This window comes from Engystomops pustulosus, chromosome 5 (assembly GCF_040894005.1).
Source record: "Engystomops pustulosus chromosome 5, aEngPut4.maternal, whole genome shotgun sequence".
NCBI lineage: Eukaryota > Metazoa > Chordata > Amphibia > Anura > Leptodactylidae > Engystomops > Engystomops pustulosus.
Window position 1 is genome coordinate 97720610 of NC_092415.1, and position 24771 is coordinate 97745380.

The following is a 24771-nucleotide window of genomic DNA, read 5'->3' on the forward strand; positions in this document are numbered from 1 at the left end:
ACCATGCACATGTGTAAAATCACAGAACCAATTCACAGGTTTCTCTCTACTGGAAGTGAACATAGAAACTTTCTATAGAATAAGAACAAGCAAAGATCTACAAAACCATAAGTGGGTCCTGAGACTAATCCCCTTTCCAGATGCCCCTACCTAATTGCCTTAATACCCTTGGCGGTGAGGGACAATTAGGAGACGTTCCCTTTCAAGCAAGTTGCAAAACATGAAGAAACAGACACAACAATATATAACACAGAGGAAAGGTCACCAAGCCAGGTCACAAAAGAGAGGGCAAGTACAGTACAGAATCAGAATAGGGTGGTCAGAATACAGGCAGAAGGTCAGGATCCCAAAATACAGAGAATCTGAAAAACACAATGCCTAGATATTAGGTGCTTACTGCAATGTATGACTATAGCAAGCAGGGAACTAAAGCATGTAATTTATGTGATGCCAGAGACGGGCAGATGCCAGAGCCGCCCAAAGGAATAATTGGAGCAGAGTTTTGATATCCAGACCAAACAGCACAGCAATGGTGATATGAGTGAACAGAGAACTTTTCAGTAACAGGGGGTTTGCTTTTGGAGAGCTAGAGCCAAGCTATATAAGAGTGATGGGTGCAAACATTCAAGATATACTGCAAACAATATAAAACTACAAATAATAGAAGTCCCTGGGGCACATGTATCATAGTTTCAGCTAGCCAAATTGTCTAATTTTTGCGACATTTTGCCGTTTTTGTCCCATGTTTGCACAATTCTGCACCTGGTCCAGGGCAGGTGCAATGGATTTTTTTTCACGGACCCAATTTTAACATGTAAATTGGAATTATTTCACATGCTTTAACTGTTTAACATTTTGCACAGTGGCCTCTTTTGCCAAAATTTTTGCATTTTTATTTTTATTGGTTACTTCTAAGGGTGAGGTTAGACGTAGCTGTTTAATTGCATTTTGAAACTAATTACAACAGCTGAGGGGAGGTGAATTGCCATATTTCATTAGTGTTAACATTTGCATTTACAAAACGCAATATAAATGCCACATTAACGCTTGTGTTAACATTGCCTTTACTATGCGTTTTGTAAATTCAAATGTTAACAGTAATGTAATTAGGAAAATTCACTCTCCTCAGCTGTTGTAATAGGTTTCAAAATGCATTAAAAAAGCAACATGTTAAATCCCAAATTAACAGTAGTGTCCACTCCCCTTCACGTGGCTTGTGTCCATGTGGATTTGAGACATTTGCAACAAAAAGTCTCAAAAAGAAGCCAAAATTTGCGCCGGCCAGGATAGGAAAAACTGAACATGTATCACAAGTAAAAAGACAGGATCATACATAAGGTGGCATATTTATCAGGACCTCTGCGCACCGCCAGTGGTGCAGAGGCTCTGAAATAATCGCATATGCTAGCTTATTGCTAGCTTTTGCGATTATTTTCCCCAATCCGCCACCTTCACGCCAGTGGGGCGTGAAGGAGCGTGAAGGGGGGAGCGGCCGGCTGAGCGGGGGGCGCGGCCGGACGGCAGTGGGCCGGCGCGGGGCGTTACTGTCCCCGCGCCTGCGCTCTCGCTGCTGCCGGTCACTTTTCATACGTGAAAAGACGCCGGCTGCATTTTTTTCTACGCCAGGCCCTGCCTGGCTTAGGATAATCGCGGCGCTACTGGCACCCCGATACATCAAGAGGCAGAAGCCTCTTGAGGAATCGGGCTGCGAATTCGCAGCGGCGGGGCGATCATACGCTATGATAAATATCCCCCATGGTATACAAACTAGCCGCCAAAAGTCTCTAAAATTCACATCAGAGAAACACAACTATGATGCCCCCCTGTGTCACTGCAAAATCTATGTTATTTAACCAAAGTTAAATGCTCACAATAATATGATGTTTTCCAGAATGTCATATATATTCCCCAAAATGTCAAATATATTTTAGAAGACAATAGAATCTTTTTTAAAATTATTTTTTTCAAGCTTGCTTCTAATCTGATACCAGGCAAATATATTCTTACATGTATTGCAGTATGATGGTAGCAATGATAAATAGTTAACTAAGATATGCTCCAAAGAAAATGTCGTTACATACTGTATATACAATAGCATTCATTTTATCTTCTTTTTTATAGCTCCATTCAGATCAAGATCCAGGAGATGGGAGTCTGAAATATATCCTCTCAGGAGATGGAGCTGGAACACTTTTTGTCATTGATGAGATAAAAGGTGACATTCATGCCACACGACGAATTGACAGAGAAGAAAAAGCCTTTTACACCTTGCATGCCCAAGCAATAAATAGAAAGACGGGGATACCTGTGGAACCAGTGTCTAAGTTTGTCATAAAGATACATGACATTAATGACAATGAGCCCACTTTTCTAGAACAAATTTATTCTGCAAGTGTCCCTGAAATGTCTGATGTTGGTAAGTAACATATTTGTCTCTCAGCTTGTATCCTGCATATCTGTGGCTGTTGTTATTTTAAAATGAAAAAACTTTTGCTTTAAATTTAAATAAATCTAATTAGACCAAGGCCTATGAAAATAAATAAAGTGATATTTTTTGTAATTATTGACAAAGCAGCACTGCATCCCTATTTTATCAATAATGAATTTATTTGGTAACATAATTAATTAAGGCTTTAACTCCTTAAGGACGCAGGGTTTTTCCGCTCATTTCTCGCTCTCCACCTTCAAAAATCCATAACTTTTTCATTATTACGTGTACAGACCTGTAAGGGCTTATTTTGTGCGTAACAAATTTTACTTTCCCGTAATGTTATTTATTTTAACATGCCGTGTACTGCGAAACTGAAAAAAAATTGTGGAAAATGTGGAAAAATTGAAATTCTTGTGGGCTCAGTTTTTACGACTTTGACTGTGCACTCAAAATAACACCTCAGCTTTATTCTTTGGTTCGGTGCGATCACGGTGATAACAAATTTATACAGGTTTTATTGTGTTTTAATACATTTTCAAAAATTAAACGAATGTGTACAAAAAGCGCACAGAGCTTTGTGAGGTGTCATTTTTTGCTAAATGAGCGGACGTTTGCATTGCTACCATTTTGAGGTCTGTGCGACATTTTGATAATTTTTTATTCCATTTTTTATGTGATGTAAAAAGGTGTAAAAGTCGCATTTCGGACATTTGGGCGCCATTTCCCGTCTCGGAGGTTACCACCGGCCGTAACCGTTTTTATATTTTGATAGATCGGGCATTTTGGGACGCGGGGATACCTAACATGTCTGTGATTTTTACTGTTTATTATGTTTTATATCAGTTCTAGCGAAAGGGGGGTGATTTGAATTTTTAATATTTTATTAATTTTTTTTATTTTTTAAACTTTTTTTAAACTTTTTTTTTTCACTAATTCTTAGACCATCTAGGGTACATTAACCCTAGATGGTCAGATCGTTCCTACCATATACTGCAATACTACAGTATTGCAATTTATGGCATTTTTGCAGCTCATTCATTATAATGAGCCACTGGCTCATTATAACGAATCTGCAGAAGCCATTAAGCCTCGGGTCAAAGACCCGAGGCTACCATCGCAACCGATTGCCGCCCCCCGCGCGCCGCCGTCTTTTAAATGCCGCGAGCGACTTTGCCGGCGGCAATCAAAGGGTTAATAGCTGCGATCAGTGCAAGCACCGCACTGACCGCGGTTATTAGCGGTGGGGGTTTGCTGCAATATGCCCTCTTCATACATTCCCTATACCTCTGGGGTTAAGGGGTTAAATGAGATTCTTAAATCCTGATTTTTAGCTTATTGAGATTAATTATCTTAAAAAAACATAATGGAATAATCATAGTTGTACATAAGCAACATATTGTAGTTTTGTCACTTAGTGTGGAAATATTATAGGAAAAATTACTTTAATGGGAACCTGTCAAAAGATTTTACCCCTTTAAGTATGCGTTTGGTGTCATATTGATGCCTGCAAGCCTACAGTTCCACTACAGATTGCACGTGTCCCTGTTGTACCGTATGAGCAGCAGCACTCTGCAGTATTGATGTGATGGATGATGTATTGATGTATTGGTCTCTTCATTTGTTTTCGTCTGTTTCATTGGTGGGACTGCTGTTTGCCCTGGGTCCTACACTGCTGTTTTTCGTGAATTGTAATTTCCAGAAATATTCGGACAGCACAGTTATTGAAGGAAGGACGTGACAAGCTGCTGATGCGGAATATGTTTGGACTGTAAACAAAATGAAACTTAAGAAAAGTATAAAGAATAAAAGTCCTATACAGTGACTTGTCCTGTTGCTCAGATTGTAACACAGTACACTGTACAATAGTACAATGTTCTGCTTTTCTCAGAAACATTTCTAGTTTCTTAACTTATCAGCAAGAAATAGGTCTAAGAAATAGGTCAGATCATGTGTATCTTAAGACTTTATCCACTAACCCACAACAATGTGTATTTCAGACTCTGGAAATTAATATCACTCAAAAAACAGGCAGTGCCTTAATCCATGTAATGACATTGGCTTGATTTTACAGTGTAAGATAAAATAAGTCAAAGATGAATGCCAATTAAAATCATGTACATGAGACTTTTCTCAACAATCACTGTAGGGATCAACATTTCACAGATACCTTAGAGTATCTTATGTCTATTATTAAGGTAGAAATATTATTTTCTAGTGCTATAAGTTTCAAGTCTACGCCTGCTTTGACATTGTTTTTAAACTCATTGCTATTTCTAATTATCCCAACATACAGAACAGTTAAAATTATATCATTGACCTTTGTCTTTAGAAAGATATGGAATTTTTTTGAGTTATTTAACAATTTGTCAAATTTATCCTTAAGCAGCACAAAAGTAGATGGGGATTGACCATAGAGGGGGTCTAACGTATTGCTCAATACCTATTATGCCTTTTATTCTCTCTTGAAGGAGCTAAGCATTAATCCAATAAAATGTAAAGAGTAAATTAATTAGGCTCTGTATAGTGTGTACATACAATGTCTATATAGCAAACTAACTGGCATCATGTGGAACAGAAGAAGCCTCAAAGGATGGCATAAGGAGAAATAAACTGAAGAATAATAGTTACGTAAAGTGTATACAGGCGGTCCCCTACTTAAGACCACCCGACGACCCCTAGTTACAAACGGACCTCTGGCTGTTGGTAATTTTCTGTACTTAAGCCTCAGGCTACAATAAACAGCTGCAACAGTTATCTAAGGAGTATGCAATTAAGTTTTAGCATTAATTAATTAAAGAGAGTAGGGGGAGGAAAATTTATCAATGGTTTTGCTGGGCTTTTTTGGCGTATAAAAGTCAGAAAAAAGTCACATTGAGGGTTTTTGTGACTTTTCATTGCTCAAAAGTCGCTCAGGACTACTACTAGTGCAACACCGTGCAAAGCCAGTTTCAAGACGTGCCTTTTTTTAGCCAAAAAATTGCAAGGTCACTCCAGCCCCTTGCTGGTGTATGTTTGCACCTTTTTTGCTCCTTTTTGAAGAAAAATCTCAGACACATATAGAGCATAAGAACATTTATTAAAGGGCCAAAGTCACTTTAATGAATCTGATGAGCAGCGGAGCTCCAAAGACAGACATAGAACTGTCCCAAGGAGCCGCCTAATAATATTCCCCCCATGAGTCTGTGTGGTATCCTGATGTGCAGAGAGAGAGACATATAAAGTTGTGCAGGACTATAGACAGGAATACAAGGACTAAGAGTGAACATGGGTATATTTCTGCCTCTATTTTTTCAGGAGACTTCTGTATCCTGGAGTTGCACAGACATAAAGGGACACATTTACTAAGAATGTCAGAAACTGCACTAAATGCTCAGTGCAACAGATTCATTAAGTTTACCAACTTTTTTGTGGTGCGCCTTTAACATAGGGTGTGCAACAAACTTTGCATGTTAAATCAGGCGCACGGTCCGAGTGAGCGCCTCCTAATTTGTGTTCTTCCAAAGCATGATAAACCAAGGACACTTACTATTAGATCCAGGCACTTCAACTTTTAACAATATATTAATAAGCCAGAGGGGTTATGGGGTGTTTTACCAGAAGCCCTATGTGCTGTAGCTGCACAGACTATAACACTCTGAAAAATCACTTTTTATTATGCTAATGAGTCAGAAGGGCTAAGGGTGTATTACTATACCCTTCTGCACTATAGCATCACAGGCTGTTACACTGTGCAGGAGCATGTCCCTTCCACCCTCCTCCCTTGGCACTTCCTCCTCCCCTTGCCTGTTGTAATCTCATTGCAGCGTGTAACAGCTTGTGAAGATACAGCAAAAACGGGCTGCTGTAACACCTCCCAAAACCCTTCTGGCTTATTAGCATGATTCTAACAGTTGATCTTAGAAGGAAGGAGGCCATGGATAACCAATATAGCAGGATTGACACAGGCACAGTGCCTGGATCTATGTGAAAGTGCCTCTGGTTTGTCATACTTGATTTCGAGAAGGTAAGAACTGTTTGAGTTATTCAGATTTTTATATCTACATGAATAGATTCATACTTACTGTTTTGTGCTATATTTTTTTGTTTACTTATGTCATATGATCTTTATTTTATTGATAAAAATATAAAATATAATTCAAGCAAAAATGATATAGAACTTTTATTCAATGTGAGAACTGAAAGCAAATGTGTTTGACCTTTTAAATATTTTATTCAAGATTTTATTAGACTTTAATAAAGTTTTTAATGTGGAATCATAGTACACTATATTCATTTGCAAATACTGAGCTGTAGAACATCAAGCGTATCAGCTGGACACAGTAAGAAACAGAAAGGTTAAATAAAAAAGAAAGGCCATTCACTTTGAAGTAATCATATTTTTGTCTTAGATCAAAGGTCAGCATCATAGGAAAAGATCGAGAAAAGCATGTAGAAGTACAAGTTAGTTTTTATTTCTTATATTTCAGGTCCCTTTTGTTTCATTTTTCGATTTAATCATATTGACTAAGAATGTTGAAAATCATATAATTTACAATGATATTTTATTAAAGTAATAAGGAATTAGACAACAGTTCACCCATTTTTAAAAGCTGTATTAAATTACTGTATTATCCCTAAAATAAAGGAAAATAAAGGCTAAAATATAATTGAAGAAACCATATTTCATTATTTTAGCAAATAGACACAAATAGATGTACTGTATGTGAGGCGGCAGTGAGATGCCATTTGCAAATAGATAGTTACACCCAGTGATCAAATGGGGATAGATGCTGTGTCAGGTTCCTGGTCTGAAGGCCATGGACAGTGTAAGCACTGATCATGGTCTTTTACCCATTTGCATGTCGCTGTCAATCTTAACAACAGCATTTATAATGGAAAGGTGGAAGAAGGAAACTCCTTCTGCTAAGCCATTAGCACCTTACACTGGGATAAGAAGGTACCGATGATTGCCATTGCAGTCAAGGCCTTAAAGAGGACCCTAAGGCTGATATAAACTAGTGCCTATTATTGAGCATACCAATGCATTATAGAAGCATTCAAAGGATCACAATTAGAGATGGGCGAATTTATGTAAATTCGATTCGACCCGGTTAGCCGAATCTTCTGGGAGAATTCAATTTAAACCAAATCGAATCATAACGAAACACGGCATGTGACCTAAAGGTACACCACATGCCGGGTGCAGGAGCATAGAGAGGGCTCATGCAAGTCTTTGCTACATATTGCAGCAAAGGCTTACCGGCAACACCCACGGTCAGTGCTAGCAACGATCGCGGGTGTTAACCCACAAATTGCCGCCAGCAAAGCTGCCGTTGGCTTGAAAGAAGTGGTGGCTGCTGTAGTATAGCAGTATATGATAGGATAGATCAGAAAACCTAGGGTTAAAGTACCCTAGGGAGTCTGAAAAATAGTAAAAATAAAAAAAGGTTTAAAAAACATATTTAATAAAAAAAAGACTAAAAATTCAAAACCCCCCATTTCTCTAAAACTGATATAAAAATAAACACTAAAAATCATAAACACATTAGCTATCGCTGCATCCAAAAATGCCCGATCTATCAAAAATGCCCGATATAATGAAAATAGCACCCAAAAATGTGAGGAACACTTTCACCATACTGTGATGTACACTACCGCCATACAGTGAAGAATACTACCCCCATACAGTGAGGAATACTACCTCCATACAATGAAGAATACAGCCATACAGTGAGGAACACTACAGCCATAGAGTGAGGAACACTACCCCCATACAGTGAGAAACACTACCAATGTGTTTATAGAGGGAGGAACAGTACCGCCATGTTCCTTTCTTCTTCCCAGAATTCTCTACCCCATGTAACTCGTTGTGTTCGAGGCCATTTTGCTAATAAAGGGTGGGTTTCGAAAATTGTTCTCATGAATCACTGTAAACTTCAGATTTGTGATGAATCAAAGTTTTCCTGAAATTCTAAATGAATTTAGAATCATTAGAATTAGAGATGAGCGAGCATTAAAATGCTCGGGTACTCGTTACTCGAGCCGAACATTTCCTGATGCTCGAGTGCTCGTTTCGAGTAACGAGCCCCATTGAAATCAATGGGAGACCCGAGCATTTTTTAGTTAAATTAAAAACTGAACGAGCACTGTTCAGTGCAGATGTTTTCACTAAAAGAACAGAGTGAAAGAACACTGCAGAACAGATTGCAGATGTTCGCAAACATCTGCGATCTGTTCCGGAGACACGCGTGCAGAACGATGTTCTCTGCAATAGTATTTAAAGAACAATTTGTGTGAAGAACAACTTGCAGATGTTTGGAGACATCTGCAAGTTGTTCTTCACACATATTGTTCTTCAAATACTATTGCGGAGAACATCGTTCTGCAAGCGTGTCTCCGGAACATCTGCGATCTGCTCCGGAGACACGCGTGCAGAACGGTGTTCTCCGCAATAGTATTTGAAGAACAATATGTGTGAAGAACAACTTGCAGATGTTTGACAACATCTGCAAGTTGTTCTCTACACATATTGTTCTTCAAATACTATTGCGGAGAACACCGTTCTGTACGCGTGTCTCAGGAGCAGATCGCAGATGTTCGCGAACATCTGCAATCTATTCTGCACAGTGTTCTTTCACTGTGTTCTTCAATTAAATGATTAAATTAAATGTTTAATTGTATTTTTTTACTGTTCTTTACTTTTTTTTTTTTAAATTAAATGCTCGTTATCGAGCAGGGCAAATACTCGTCCGAGCAACGAGCCGGTCCGAGTATGCTAATACTCGACCGAGCATCAAGCTCGGACGAGTATACTCGCTCATCACTAATTAGAATCGATTCACCCATCTCTAATCACAATGTGATCTCCCCTGATGGCACTGACGGAAACAATATGTATTTCAAATAAAGTTTTTGATAAAATAATTTACAAATCACACATACCAAACAGAATTTTTTTTATATTAAAAATTAGGTACACATTTTAAAAGTGAAAAATATACATATCTTTGGTATTGCCACAACAGGTCCCACAAAAAACAACACCTCATTTGGTTATAGCGATGGATAAATAAATAATGGGTTAATGAAGATCAGAATGAAAAAATTTAAATAAATACTTGGTTATTAAGGTGAAAAAGCCTCAGAGTTAAAGTGTTAATAGCACATTGGTAAATAATAAAATCTTAGATTACTATGCCTTTCAACTATTTGGGGCAGCTCATATGATAATGTCATGAATTTGGAAGCTTCTGGTATGTTTTTTGCCAAGATCTAAGTTAACATACTGCATGGGACAGTTTTAAGAAATCAGCCAAGATATGAAGAAGGTAATTGTGGACGTGCACATGTCTGGTTCATCCTTGGGTACAATTTGCTGTTACCTGAAAGTGCCTTATTCATCTGCACAGTTATATATACATATAAAAGTGCAAACAAGATGGAAATGTCAAGCCAGCATGCTGCTCAGGAAAGAGACAGGTTCTGTGTCCCTGAGATTAACATGCTTTGGTCTGAAATGTGCATATCAACACAAAAACAAAAGTAAAATATCTTGTGAAGATGCTGGCTGAAGCACACAAAAGTGTGTTAACATCCACAGTGAAAGAAGTACTGCATTGACATCGGCTTAAAGGCCACTCTGCTTGGAAGAAGCCATTACTCCAAAAGAAACATAAAAATGTCATAATAATGTTTTTAGATGCCACAGCAACAAATTCCTTACATTTTGGAGACATGGTCTGTGGTTTGACAAAACTAAAATTGAACAGTTTGGCCATAATGACCATTGTTACATTTGGAGAAAAATGGGAGCAAGACTGAGAACACATTCCAATTGTGAAACACCAAGGTTGTCAGCATCATACAATGAGGTTGTTTTGCTACTGGAGGGACTAGAGCTCTTCACAAAATAGATGGCATCATGAAGAAAGAACATTATGTGGCAATATTGAAGTAACATCTCAAAATCTCAGCCAGGAAGTTAAATATTGGACACAAATGGGTCTTCCAAATGAACAATGACCTGAAGAATACTGCCAAACTGGTAAAACTAACAAAGTCAATGTTTTTAACTTGCTATCACAAAGCCCTGTCCTCAATCCTTATGAAATTCTCTGGCAAAGCTGAAAATGCAGGCGCTAGCCTACAAACATGGCTCCAGTCAGGGTCAGACTGGGGTGCCTGGGGCCCACCAGAAAAGTTGATTCTGGGGGCCCACCATACCGCTGTTGAGAAATATTCGTTATTTCATAGGTCACGGCGGCTGCATTGTGCTTAGCACTAACTTACTAATAAGAATAACTAACTATAACACTTCACCTTCTCCGTATGTTCTCTGCACCACATAAGAAGACCAGGCAATGGCATTATAGAAATAGTCTAGATAGTTAGTCATTACAGTTATCAGACTCAAAAGTGGGATTCAGTACCTCAAGACGCAAGACGACTTCTGCCTTTTTTCCTTATCACTGGAGAATTTTCCACCAGATATCTTCATCTCTGTGAGGCACATCTCCATCACCGTTACTACAGCATAACGTCACCTGGATAACAATGTCCCACTCTGTGCTCCTAAATAATATTTACCATTCACAATACAACTGACCACGCCGTGGCCCCCCCACCAATACCAAATATATCCCCATAACAAAAACCATACTGTGCCCTTTCCATAAATGAAATATTACATTGAGCTTCTCAGTATATTACATGCACACCCCTGAGTAAATAATATGATACACCTAATAAATTAAATTGGACATCATTCCCTTTAATTATATAATATATAATGTCCAATGCTCTCCTTATTCTTTTTAAATTTACTGCTTATTTTAAATAAAAGTCCAAATAAATACTCTTATTCAGGTATTTATTGGCACAGCACAGTACTACTACTCCTATTCAGGTATTTATTGGCACAGCACAGTACTACTACTCCTATCCTGGATATATGGGCACAGTACTACTACTCCTATCTTGAATACATGGGCACAGCACAGTACTACTCCTTTCCTGTATACACGAGCACAGCACAGTACTACTACTCCTATCCTGTATATATGGGCACATCACAGTACTACTACTACTCCTATCCTGTATATGTAGACACCATACTGTACTACTATTCCTATCCTGTATATATGGGCACAGCACAGTACTACTACTCCTATACTGTATATATGGACACAGCACAGTACTACTATTCCTATCCTGTTTATATGGGCACATCACAGTACTACTACTCCTATCCTGTATATATTAGCAGAGTACTACTTCTCCTATTCTGTATATATGGGCAAATCAAAGTACTACTACTCCTATCCTGTATAAATGGACACAGCTCAGTACTACTACTCCTATCCTGTATATATGGACACAGCACAGTACTACTACTCCTATCCTGTATAAATGGACACAGCACAGTACTACTACTCCTACCCTGTACATATTAGCACAGTACTACTACTCCTATCTTGTATATATGGACACAGCTCAGTACTACTACTTCTATTCTGTATATATGGACACAGCACAATACTACTACTCCTATCCTGTATATATTAGCACAGTACTACTACTCCTATCCTGTATATATGGACACAGCTCAGTACTACTACTCGTATTCTGTATATATGGACACAGCACAGTACTACTACTCCTATCCTGTATATATGGAAACAGCACACTACTACTCTTATTCTGTATATATTAACAGAGTACTACTACTCATATCCTGTATATATGGACACAACCCATTACTACTCCTTTCCTGTATATATGTGCAATGCCCCCCCCCCTCTTGTTACATATAGTGCCCCTTTATTATACTGTATATAACTTCTAGTGGCCATTAATTATATTTATTCCTGCAGAGGGGTCCCTTAGAGGGGTGCTGTGGGTGCATCATCACGCTGCCGCGCATCAGGGGACACAGTGCGACGCGCACCGGGAAAAAAAACGGCCGCTTAGCTTGCACTTATCAATGGCAGTGCAATTATCCGTAACAGCACTCGATGTGGCCGCTTACGGCCGCATCGAGTACATGTGCTGTCACTCACTGGCAGGGGCCTCAGATCGGGTCGGAGGCCCCTGGGGAGGTACCAGGGGCTTACTGTAGGCCAGTGCGACCCATCTGGGTGGAGGCCCCTGCCGTAGCGGATGTATCATGGGCCTCCGGTGGGCCAGTCCGACCCTGGCTCCAATTATACAAGTTCTGTCAGGAACAATGGGCCCAAATTACTACCAGTTATTGTGAGAAGCCTGTGGCAACAAATCCAAAATGTTTTACCAAAGCCCCACAGTTTAAGGGCAAATACCAATACAAATACTAATGAAATGTATGTGAACTTTTGACTTTGCCAAAATTATGCAAATTCCTTAAAAAATCTCATTCACTCATTATTCTGGCATTTGGGAAATATAAATAATGTTGGTAAAACAGGAGAGGTTTATTCTGATTTCAGTGAGAAACAATTAGTATATGTATTTTTATAGTGTATGTAAACCTCTGGATCGAACTGTACATATAGTACACAAAATACACAGTGGGGGACATGTATATTTATTTCTGCTAGTCATATTGTCTAATTTTTGCAGCTTTTGTCGTTTTTTGACTTTTCACTGCGACTTTTGCTGTCGTTTTTCAAGTACACCTTGAAGATTTTTTTCATGGACCCTATTTTAACATATACATTGGAATTATTTCTCATGCTTTAAATGTTTAAAATTTTGCACAATATCCTCTTTTTTGAAAATTCAGACATTTTTACATTAACATATATTTTTTAATTATTGGTTACTTCTAAGGGTGCAGACACACATTGCGTTTTAATTGCATTTCGAAACACATTGCAAGAGCTGAGGAGAGGTATTTTGCCTAATTACATTACTGTTAACATTTGTGTTTACAAAACGCAATATAAACGCAACATTTGTAAATGCAAATGTTAACAGTAATGTAATTGTGCAAATCACCTCTCCTCAGCTGTTGTAATGTTTTTTCAATACACAATTAAAACGCAACTTGTGCCCGCACCCTTAACACCACGTGTGACCGCAGCCTTATATGTCATCATCTCCTCCAAAATTAACAGTAGTGTCCACTCCTGCATATACCTCCCTCACATGGCTTGGGCCCATGTGGATTTGAGACATTTGCAACAAAAAGTCTCAAAAAGAAGCCAAAATTTGTGTCTGCCAGGACAGGATGAACTGAACATGTATCACAAGTAAAAAGACATGAGCTGCCAAATGTCTCAAAAATTTACCAAAAAAGAAAAAATTATGATACATTTCTCATCTACCAGTTTTTTGGCATACAAGACATGAAATCATCACAATTACTAGCTAATCACCAGTATGTGTAATTATTCCCTTCTTGCCATCTCCCCGCCAAGTGGGCATTGAGGGGCGTGAAGGCAGTGTGGCCAGTAGACACGCGGGCAATCACAGGGCATTCCTGGTCCTCACCAGTGTACTACTTATAGCCTTTGAACATTCAGACCTGAAAGTTTTCATGCTGTTTGTGCAATTCTACACCAGGCAGGAACTGGTGTAGAATTGTCTTCCGGCAGAGCCACCAGCCACATAGCTAAGGAATCTAGAGCCTCATGATGCATGGAGCTCCAGCATATGATAAGTATCCAGCATATGATAAATATATGCAACATATTATTGTGCAACAAATTGTAGTTTTACTATATCTCTTAAATACTGTTCCTGTAATGAAACACAATATTAATTACATTTTTGTAATCTCTTTATGCAGCTCTGTATTATTTCACTTATTTAGTGTTTTTTTTATCTTTAATAGCACAGTGGCTATATGCCTTTGCAGATAGACTTATGAGCATTGCGTACTTTTCTCTTGGCAAAAGAATATCTAGGATTAGGGATCCGAGATTGCTGACTTCGGGAAAGATTAAACCCAGATGTTACCCTGACTAAGCTAAAAAAAAAAAGGTTAAGAAGGGGTGGTAAAGTACTAATCTGTATTAATCTATATATTGATATGAAAGCTAGAGTGAAGTGAAACTAGAGAATACAAATTCTTAGATGTATTCTTATATTTTTTTATCATTTTTTTATATATATATTTTTTATATATTTTTGTATAAAAAAATCTTTGTCCTGATATAAAATAAAACTACAAACTGACATATCTGAAAAAGATGACAGTTTTCTGCTCATTTTCACATGAATTTAGAGGAAATTTTTTAGGTAAATTTCTAATAAAAGACCTGAGGCCACAGCTAGTTCAGCGGGGCAAAAGTAGGTGACAGGTTCTCAATAATGATCACACTAGTAGCAAGGAATTTAACTTTAGTATCAAACATTTTAATGGAAATGGAAATGAAATAAAAACACATGTATTTCTCTTTATCCATAGGTACCTTTGTAGTTCAAGTAACTGCTGCTGATGCAGATGATCCTTCGTATGGTAACAGTGCCAAAGTCATTTACAGTATTCTGGATGGGCAGCCCTATTTTTCTGTGGAGTCAGAAACAGGTTATTTCTATTTTCTGTCTATATATTACAGTAATATATGAATTTAGAGTGAAACATTGAAATTAAATACCATTATGTTGATGTGTATACTAGTGGTAACTAACTTTTTTACAAATATTGCATACATTAATAGCCCAAGTGGATACGAGCTACTTAGTAATTCATCTAAAACTACAAAAGTGTCTATATCTCCATTTACTTTATACATATATATATATATATATCTATATATATATATATATATATATATATATATATATTTATTTATTTATTTATTTTTTTTCCTTGATAAAATCTGTTTCTCTGTGTATTCTGTCCCGATAACTGAGATGTCAGATGATTACATAGACAAAAAGTGAAGACTGAGTCACAGCAGCTTTGTCTCTACCCACAATAGAAAATTACAGATGGATACTTCTGAAAAGGAAACCACTTAATTCTACACACTTTGATCCCTTGTGTTAACTGGTTAACCCTTAGGGAACAAAAAAAAAGTGTGGTGAAATTTCTGCGTTTTTATGACTTTCATTCTGTACTCCATATGACAATTTCCATATATGCTTTGAGTCAGTATGATTAGAGGGATCCCAAATTTATATGAGGTTTTAGTATATTTAAAAAAATTTCAATATTTTGAACAAAAAAAATATTAGCAATTTTACCAAATTCTGAAGCTAATACTTTTTTCATATTTTGGTTTATGGACCTTTGTAAGATGACAATTTTTTGGTATATGCTGACATTTTAACTTATATCAATTTGGGGCTTATATTACTATTTGATCATTAATTTAAATATTCATGGATGGACAAATGGTGAAAAAGTGGTGATTCGGACATTTGGGCACTATTTTCCTTTACAGTGTTCATGGCCCGGGAATACACATTTTTAAAATTTTGATAGAGCAGGCAGTTTGGGTCTTGGTGATACCTAACATGTTTATGATTTTACTGTTTTATATGTGTTCTATATTAACTTTATTAATATATTTTTATTATATTTATTTTATAGTTGCTGATATCTAATATCTCTTCACAATCCATGGCAGGCCCACAAGTCTCTATAAGACTGAAGGTTGCCATGGCAACCAATCGGTGCCCCCTATTGCCGTAACGGGGGGGGGGGGGCGATTGGCCACCATCAGCTCTTTTAGGTGCCATCGTTGGGTTTGGTTGATGCAGTTACAGTTGGATGTCAGCTGTGTTATACAGCCAACAACCACTGTGTATGGAGAAAACTCAGCCTGTGAGCTCTCTCCATGCACCCCCGGCAGCACCAAGACGTAATAGTACGTCTTAGTGCGTGAGAGGGTTAAATGTCATTGGGGAATGTCAATCATCCCCAAAATAAGGCACCCTGCACCACTGTCATGCTAGTGATTTACCCTTATTTAAAAGCATCTGGAAAAGTTTAAATCCTTTCAGCATGTCTAATATCTTTGAATATGAAATTGAGCAGCAGAGTTATGAGGAATAAAAAAATATTGCAATCATGTCAAAGCAAATAACTCACAGTCCAGCAATAAGGTTATATACAAGAAAATGGGAAAATGATCCTGGGTTCCACTAGTGTGAAGACAACAAATATATAAACAAGGGGAGAAACACAACAAAATGGTTCACACTAGGGAAAGAATATTAATATGTAACTCTTTATTGTAATACAACATAGAAAAACAGATATTTGACAAACAATGAAAATCATGTAGGTTCCCTCATGGTTCAATAAGACCACACTCTAAACTCCAGGCCAACTCGCTAAATGTGATTGGATCTATAGACTAACCATGTGTGTCATGTGTCAAGACACTACAAATCTAATGCAAATGATTATTACACAATGCAGACAATAATAGTCAATATACACAAATGAATAAGAAAGCATTTTTATTGTACCATTAAAATTAAAATTTTATGAATTTGTGTATATTGACTTTTACTGTCTGCATTTTCAGGCTTTTCTTCAATCTTATATTATAAAAGATTAGATGTCAAAGATTCAACTCTGTTGCTTTAGCTTTTGAGTTGGCTTTTGGCCTACTTTGCCTCCACAACTTGCTTGGCTATACATTGGACCATTGGTGGCTAGTGCGGTTATTATGCAAATCATCAGGTGGTGCAAATGTACGAGCATTTTGTTATACATCTAACTATCAAATATATTAAAGCAAAGATTGATTAAAGGAACTATATTATTTGGGCAACTTATTGCGGACTAACTGAGGATTAAATCTCAAACTGTTTTCATTTGAAGATGCTTTGTTTAATTTTTGAAATTAAAATCTGTAGATGTTTTATCTGGATGTTTGGTTTACCATAGATCATAATGTTAATACTTATCTTATAAAAAATCTTCTTACCTTATTGATGAAGTCTTGGACTTACTGGTTATCTAAATGGAACACTTTGTGATTTATCAAGCAGTCTAAAAGTCAGAATATTCTTAGTTGCCCATGGCAACCAATCTCAGCTCCCCTTTAAAATATTTGTGAGCACTGGTAAAATGAAAGCTGAGCTGTGATTGGTTGCCATGCCAACTAAGAATATTCTGACTTTTAGCCAGCTTGATAAATCTGCCCCTTTATGCAAACAATTTATGTTGTGTTAACTTTTCTTCCATAAAGGTATAATTCGCACTGCTTTGCCAAACATGAATCGAGAAATTAGAGAACATTACCAAGTGGTTATTCAGGCCAAAGATATGGGAGGCCAGATGGGAGGATTATCTGGGACCACCACTGTGAACATTACCCTGACAGATGTAAATGACAATCCACCAAAATTTACTCAGAGTAAGTGAATAAATTATTCCATATTGGTATTTTTTTCTTCCTTTATCAATGGTTAACTGGAGAACTTTACAAATTTTACATGTGGTTATGGATGAGCATACCAAAGGGCTAAGTTCAGTGTTGTGCCTAATTCCACCTGTTCTGGTCCTTGAACCCGACCCCAGACTTTAGTTCAAGTCTGGGTTTGAATCTGGCTCAACTCCCCACCGGTGATATGCACGATTGATGCTGGCACCAACCGCAGGTGTTACAGGGGGCCTCTCCAGGTTCAGTACCAGTACCGAGGACCGAACAGAACTTTTAAGTTCAAGTAGAGCCAAACTTATCCAGACCTTCAATTTTAGAATATTCATGGACTCCTCTATTAAGAACTTCCCTCCTCAGGATTGTCTCTTCACATACTAATTATCTGGACAAACCTACATACAAACATAAGAACTTTACAATTTAGTGAAGGAAAGTCGAAAAGCAGCATTTCAAATACTGTGGCTGTGCACACCAGCAGCAACATGTCATAGGTACTGCAAGCAACCGTTTTGGTGAGCCACATCTTTGGGAAGCAATGATTCTCCCCAAAATGGCAGTACCCTGCTTTGTCAACATGGTAGTGCAGGCAGAGATGCCCACAGCAATTTGGCAGTGGGGTCTAAGCTGGTGGGTGGAGAATTGATGCTGTCACTCACTGCTTCCCTTAAGCCTTAGAAGAACATTTACGTAATCAGCCATCTTGCTAGGAGGGCAGTGTTCATAACCGAGTACATACTGAAAGAGGGGTATCAAAGATTGTGTCTTTTAGAAAGTGTATGTTTTTAACCAAAAATTGTAAAAAAAAAATGTGCTTGAAAAAGCTCATTAAACATTATGGATTTCCTTAGCACTTTTAAATCTGTTATTTAACTTCATTGACACGCAAACATATTATGTACGGAATGTTTAGAAAAGTGTTCTTTATTTCATATTTTTTAGGAACTTGACAAAAATATACCTAATAGAATTCTGCTAATCAGTTTTAAATGTCACTAGTCAGATTTAAATCATCTCATTACATTTTTCCTAGAGGCATGTATGAACCGGTGGCATGAAAATCAAATGTGAAGTTTATGCTAGAAAATCCTTATAATACATGTATTTTGATCTGGCCATTTGCTGAGTCTAGTCGACTTTATTGAACTGTTGTGAAGGATATTTTACATTGAAAAGCAACATAATACTTATTTAGAATAAACAATGTAAGAAATAATATGCCTGCCATTGTTCATTTACAGCTACACATAAATAGTCAGTGCATTAATTCATTATCCAGTTTTAAATTTCACATTAGCTAATATGGTAGCATGTATCTGTAATCAAGTCTTTATTCTTAGATATATTAACCCCTTAAGGACGCAAGGTTTTTTTGTTCATTTTTTGCTTTCCCCCTTCATTTTCCCCCACATTTTCCTGTGTTCAGAGCTGTGGGAGGACTTATTTTCAGAGTAACAAATTTTACTTCCAAGTGACTCTATTTAGTATTCCATGCTGTGTACTGGGAAGCTGGAAAAAAATTCCAAATGTGGTGAAATTGGCAAAAACAGGCACTTTCTTGTACAATGAGCTACACTCCTGTTTCAGTATTTGATGGTGCCAAAATAGGGTCCCAAACCCATATTCAAGTAAGGATATGGAAGATTGCACACAATCCAATTTTGAAAAGAAATGCTTTAATTCATGTACCAATCCGCTTTAATACATATACATGACTTTCAGTCAAAAAGACCTTCCTCAGATGCAGATTGTACTGTATAGCGATCCTAAACCTGGAAGATAGAAGCAGTATCCGCCACTTCAGACCTTGGCTGTGTGTCAGCCTTGGTCTCAGTGTGTCACTGATGTTGTTGTTTGTCCAAACTTTTTCTTTCTTGTAATTTTTAACATAATAAAATTTGGATGTTTTTGATAACAAAGACTATGGTTGAAGTCTGGCCTTTTTGTGTAGGATGTATATTCAAGTGCAAGTTTAGATTATTGTAATACTATGGAGGAATACCTTATGCAATGGCGATAATTTGTCCTCCATGTTCAGGTTGTTCCAATTGGCTTGATGCTGTGGTGGAAGTCTGACGGGTGGAAGCTTCTGTGCGGGTGCTCTCTGACTATAGCCTATGGCACTGGTGCCAGAGATGGCACTCGGAGGCATCTCTGTGTGCACACAGGCTGTCTCCCAGGCACAGTGTTTGCCAGACATGGCATCTTCCTGCAGTCTCAGGTAGTCCAAGTAGTGCCCTGCTATTGTAAAGTGACCCATCCTGTGCTGCTTGGTCCTGTCCAAAGAGTGAAAAAGTGTCAGATTGGAGCTCAAAGATTCTGGTAGCAATAAGTTTGTTACTGCCTAAATTGCTGTGTTGGCACTTTGGGAAAAGCTAGTGGTTTTTGGGCACTCGATCTCTAAAAGGTTCACCATCACTGGCCTATAGTGTGGGGGCACTTTGACTATTGGATACTTCAGCTGCACATACAGTGGAAATGGACAGTATTCAGGCCCCTTTAATTTTTTTATACTTTTGTAGTCAATTGTTAAAATCAAAAATGTTCACTCTGCATCCTATATTGACAGAAATTAAACAGCAATGTATAAATCTCTGCTAATTTATTAAACAAGAAAAAATTTAAAAATCACATAGTCATAAGTAATCAGACTCTTTGCACAGTATTAAATAGAAGCAGGCACCCTTTTGAGCTAGCACAGCCATGAGTCTTCTTGAAAAGGATGCAACAAATATTTTTCTCTGGAGCTCAGCCACAATGATCTTGAGATTCTTCTTTACCTCTCTTACCAAGGCTCTTCTCCCATGATTGTTTGGTTTGGCTGAGCTCTAGAGAAGCAGTAGTGAAATGGAAGAAAGTTCCACAAAGTCAACTATCACTGTAGCCCTCCACCAGTCGGGATTTTGAGTCAGAGTGTGTCATTGAAAGCCTCTTCACAGTGCAATACAGAAAGTCTGCATACAGTTTGCAAAAAGACACACGAAGGACTCCCAGACTATGAGAAATAAGATTATCTGCTCTGATGAGACAAAGAGTGAACATTTTGATGTTAATTCTAAGTGGTATATGTGGAGAAAACTAGGCACTGCTCAATACCTGCCAAATACAATCCCAACAGTGAAGCAGCATCATGCCATGGGGGTATTTTTCAGCTTCAGGGTGGATGAGTGGTTACAAAAGAAGGAAAGATGAATGTATTAAGATATCCTGGATGAAAAGCTCTACCAAAGTGCTCTGACTAGAGATGAGCGCGCACTTAAATGCTCGAGTGCTCGTTACTCGAGTCGAACTTTTCCCGATGCTCGAGTGCTCGTTTCGAATAACGAACCCCATTGAAGTCAATGGGAGTCTCAAGCATTTTTCAAGGGGACCAAGGCTCTGCAATAAAATGTGTCATTTTATTGAGAAATAAGGAAGTCAGTCCTTTTTTTATTCAATGGAATATTCGTGGAACTTCAAAAAGGAGAATGACCAGTGTTAAACATCTGCAATGTGTTCTTCACACATATTGTTCTTCACATACTATTGTGAATAACACCGTTCTGCATGTCTTCTGCAATGTGTTCTTCACTGTGTTCTTCACTTAAATGATCCTAATGATCCTTAAATGATCCTGTGTTCACTGTGTTCTTCACTGTTCTGCACTGTGTTTCCTTAACCGGTTCACGACCGCCCACTGTGTATTCACTGGCTGAGCCCTCCCCATAGCCAGTAAGTCTTTGCTGCATATTGCAGTAAAGACTTACTGGTAACACCCGCAATCGTTGCCAGCAAAGATCGTGGGTGTTATCACAGCCTCAAAAAGATAGCGGCGCATGGGCGCCGTCATCTTGCCTAGGTTCGTCGCTCCTCGTGACATCATCGCGGAGCGGCGATCCATCTGCATGGTAGCCTCGGGTCTTCCGAAGACCCGAGGCTACTTCGTTTTAACCCATTCATTACAATGTGCTGATAGCACATTGTAATGAATGAGGAGGAAAATCCCCATATACTGCCATACCATAGTATGGCAGTATATGATAGGATCGATCAGACAACATAGGGTTAAAGTACCCTAGGGAGTCTGAAAAATAATACGAAGAAAAATTAAAAAAAGTAAAAAAAAAATATAATAAAAAAAAAAAAAAAAATTCAAATCACCCCCCTTTCCCTAGAATTGACATAAATATAAATAAACAGTAAAAATCATAAACACATTTGGTATCGACACGTCCAAAAATGGCCAATTTATCAAAATATATTAACGTTTTTTCAATGCGTTTAACCATGTAACGGAAAATAGCGCCCAAAATATTATCAAACGTCGCAAAAAATGACACCACTCACAGCTCCGTACAATAAAGTATAAAAAAGTTATTAGCGCCAGAAAATGGCAAAATCAAAAAAAACATTTGTAAAGGAGGTTTTAATTTTTGTAAATGTATGAAAACATTATAAAACCTATACAAATTTGGTATCCCCATAATCGTACCAACCCAAAGCATAAAGCAGACTTGTCATTTGGGGCGCTCAGTGAAAGCCATAATATCCATGCCCACAAGAAAATGGCGCAAATGCGTTTTTTTTTCATCATTTTCACTGCATTTGGAATTTTTTTCCCTCTTCCCAGTAAATGGCATGGAATATTCAACACAATCACTATGAAGTGCAATTTGTTTCACAGAGAACAAGCCTTCACACATCTCTTTATGTGTAAAAATAAAAAAGTTATAGATTTTTGAAGGTGCGGAGTGAAAAATGGAAATGAAAAAACAGGACAGGGCCCGGTCCTTAACCGGTTAAGTGAAAGCTCGTTATCAAGCAGGCAAAATAATCACCTGAGCAACGAGCCGTTTTGAGTACGCCAATACTCGAACGAACATCAAGCTCAGACGAGTATACTCGCTCATCTTTATTCCGGACCCATTGTGAATACTTCTGCACATAACATAACCCCAACCTTATTCAGGAGTTGATTTGTTTAAATAGATAAATGTGTGAGTTTTAACATCAAAAAGGTTCCAATTTCAGTAAATAAATGTTATAGTTTGTATAATAAAAAGTAACACAATTTTCAAATGTGCTTCATGTATCAATCCCTGAAAGTTTTTTTTTATTTCTGCTTGCTTCTATGCTTCTGTGTTTACTTTCAGTGGACTGAAATCCAGCAATGGTCTCACAGTTGCAGGACAATATATTATCATAGAGAGTAATCATAGCTGTGTATTATAACAAGCTGTGCAGCTGTATAACCATGGACAACTTTTTTCCACTAGACATAAGCTTAGAAGCTTTTAATAGAATGACAGCAAGCAGAGATCTAGAAACCCATAAGCAATTGATATGATATCCAAGTATATTGGTAAATTGGAAAACTTTCCATTGTCCAAAACTATCAATTAGTTGCTAAAATGGGAACATCCCTTTAATTCCCAAGCTGAGGGCTGATGTTGCTTTTAGCTTACAGGTTTAAATATTGGTTCCTTTGCGTTGGGACAATCTCCTGGAAATTGCAAAGTACCCTTTCTGTTCAGTGTAAAATAGTTAATTATTTCTTGAACTCTAACTTATATATCTCACATTAAGTAATATTTATTTTTATAAATTTTATATTATTCAGATTTCATATATGCATATATATTTATACAGTGTATGTGTTGTAAGTTAGTAATTTGTGCTATATATACTGTAAATATATAGTTACATTTCACATTTCAATGTGACACTTTATCAATGACAGAACATATTTTGAATTGCAGCCAATCTTTGTAAGACTTCATTACTGCTTAGGTTAGTGACACAATCATGGTCTACAAATGTTAACAGACTTACCACTTTGCTTTCCTGATCAATTATAATGTATTGGCAATGCTCTTTGTACTTTTCCATTTCAGATACATACCATTTGAGTATCTCTGAATCCTCCCCTAGTGGATCTACTGTTGGTCATCTAAAAGCTGTAGATGCAGATATTGGCAGAAATGCAGAAGTAAGATACAGAATAATGGATGGAGATGAAATGAATATGTTTGACATAACCACAGAGAAAGCAACGCAGTATGGTGTCATTACTGTAAGAAAGGTATATAACTCATTCTATTTTACAATGTTCTAACAAGGTTTTCAGAGAAGAAAATATATCCTGTATATTTGCCACAATCTGAGTGCATATTGTCATTAGTTTTTCCTTTCGTTGGATTGAAATCAAAAGCAATACCATGAGTGATTGAGTGATACATACAAATAAAATATTTATTTAACTCTGATAGTTATTAATTTACTATAATATTTTATTCTGATTATTTAGTAGCTAAGCTTACTGTTTATTTTCTTCTAATATGAAACAGGATTAGGACATACATTCTCAAGCATTTAGTTATTGGGCTTGTAAATACTCTTCAATTCTGTAGTAGATGAAAAGCTTCTTCAATTACTAATTTACACTGTAAAAAACACCAATGTCCTGTTGTGTAGTTCACATTCAGTGATAGGTCAAACCTAATAGTATATTTCTTTCACTATACTGCGACATCTCTGATATCTATTTTAGATGTACTGTAGATATTGTCTAGTGACATCAAAAAGTGTGGGTGTTCAGACCAAGTTATTCTCTTTGTGGTCAAAGGAGCAAAGGAGCAAACTGTGATTAAAGGATCTCTTGGTGCTAAGATCCAGTTATTTGAATTTAAAGTTATGGGAATACAGAATAAAAAAAAAATAATTTGAAGTTCCCGACAAAACAAAAATTTTGTGAGATCGATGCATCTTATTGAATGCTAGAATGTCCACATTGGCTGTAGAGAAGCAGATCCTCTTGTAGGTAATGACTCTACCGTGCGGAACGTGCTCTCTGACAGCACACTAGCCTTAGAGCAGAAAAGTAACTGCAAGATATAGGCAAGGCAAGCTCTGGCCTTGTGGCAAATTTTCCCACACATCTTTTATTCCCAGGAAATGTGCGGACAAATAATCCTCCACCATGAGTCCCATTCTACCTGCTGGTAATACATGCCCCATCTGATGGTGTGACCATGGTGGTCTTGATTCTTCATTGGTGAC

At 37.5% G+C, this 24771-nt stretch overlaps 1 protein-coding gene across 3 annotated transcripts in view; it reads left to right on the forward strand.

Moving 5' to 3' along the window:
• LOC140133098 (cadherin-10-like) overlaps positions 1-24771 on the forward strand; it is a 285823-nt gene that overhangs the window by 202939 nt on the left and 58113 nt on the right. For all 3 annotated transcript variants that reach the window (XM_072152749.1, XM_072152748.1, XM_072152751.1), the window contains exons 3-6: positions 2122-2416; positions 14799-14918; positions 17542-17709; positions 23607-23794. In XM_072152749.1, the coding sequence (XP_072008850.1) occupies positions 2122-2416; positions 14799-14918; positions 17542-17709; positions 23607-23794 (771 nt within the window). The remainder of the gene's footprint in view (positions 1-2121; positions 2417-14798; positions 14919-17541; positions 17710-23606; positions 23795-24771) is intronic.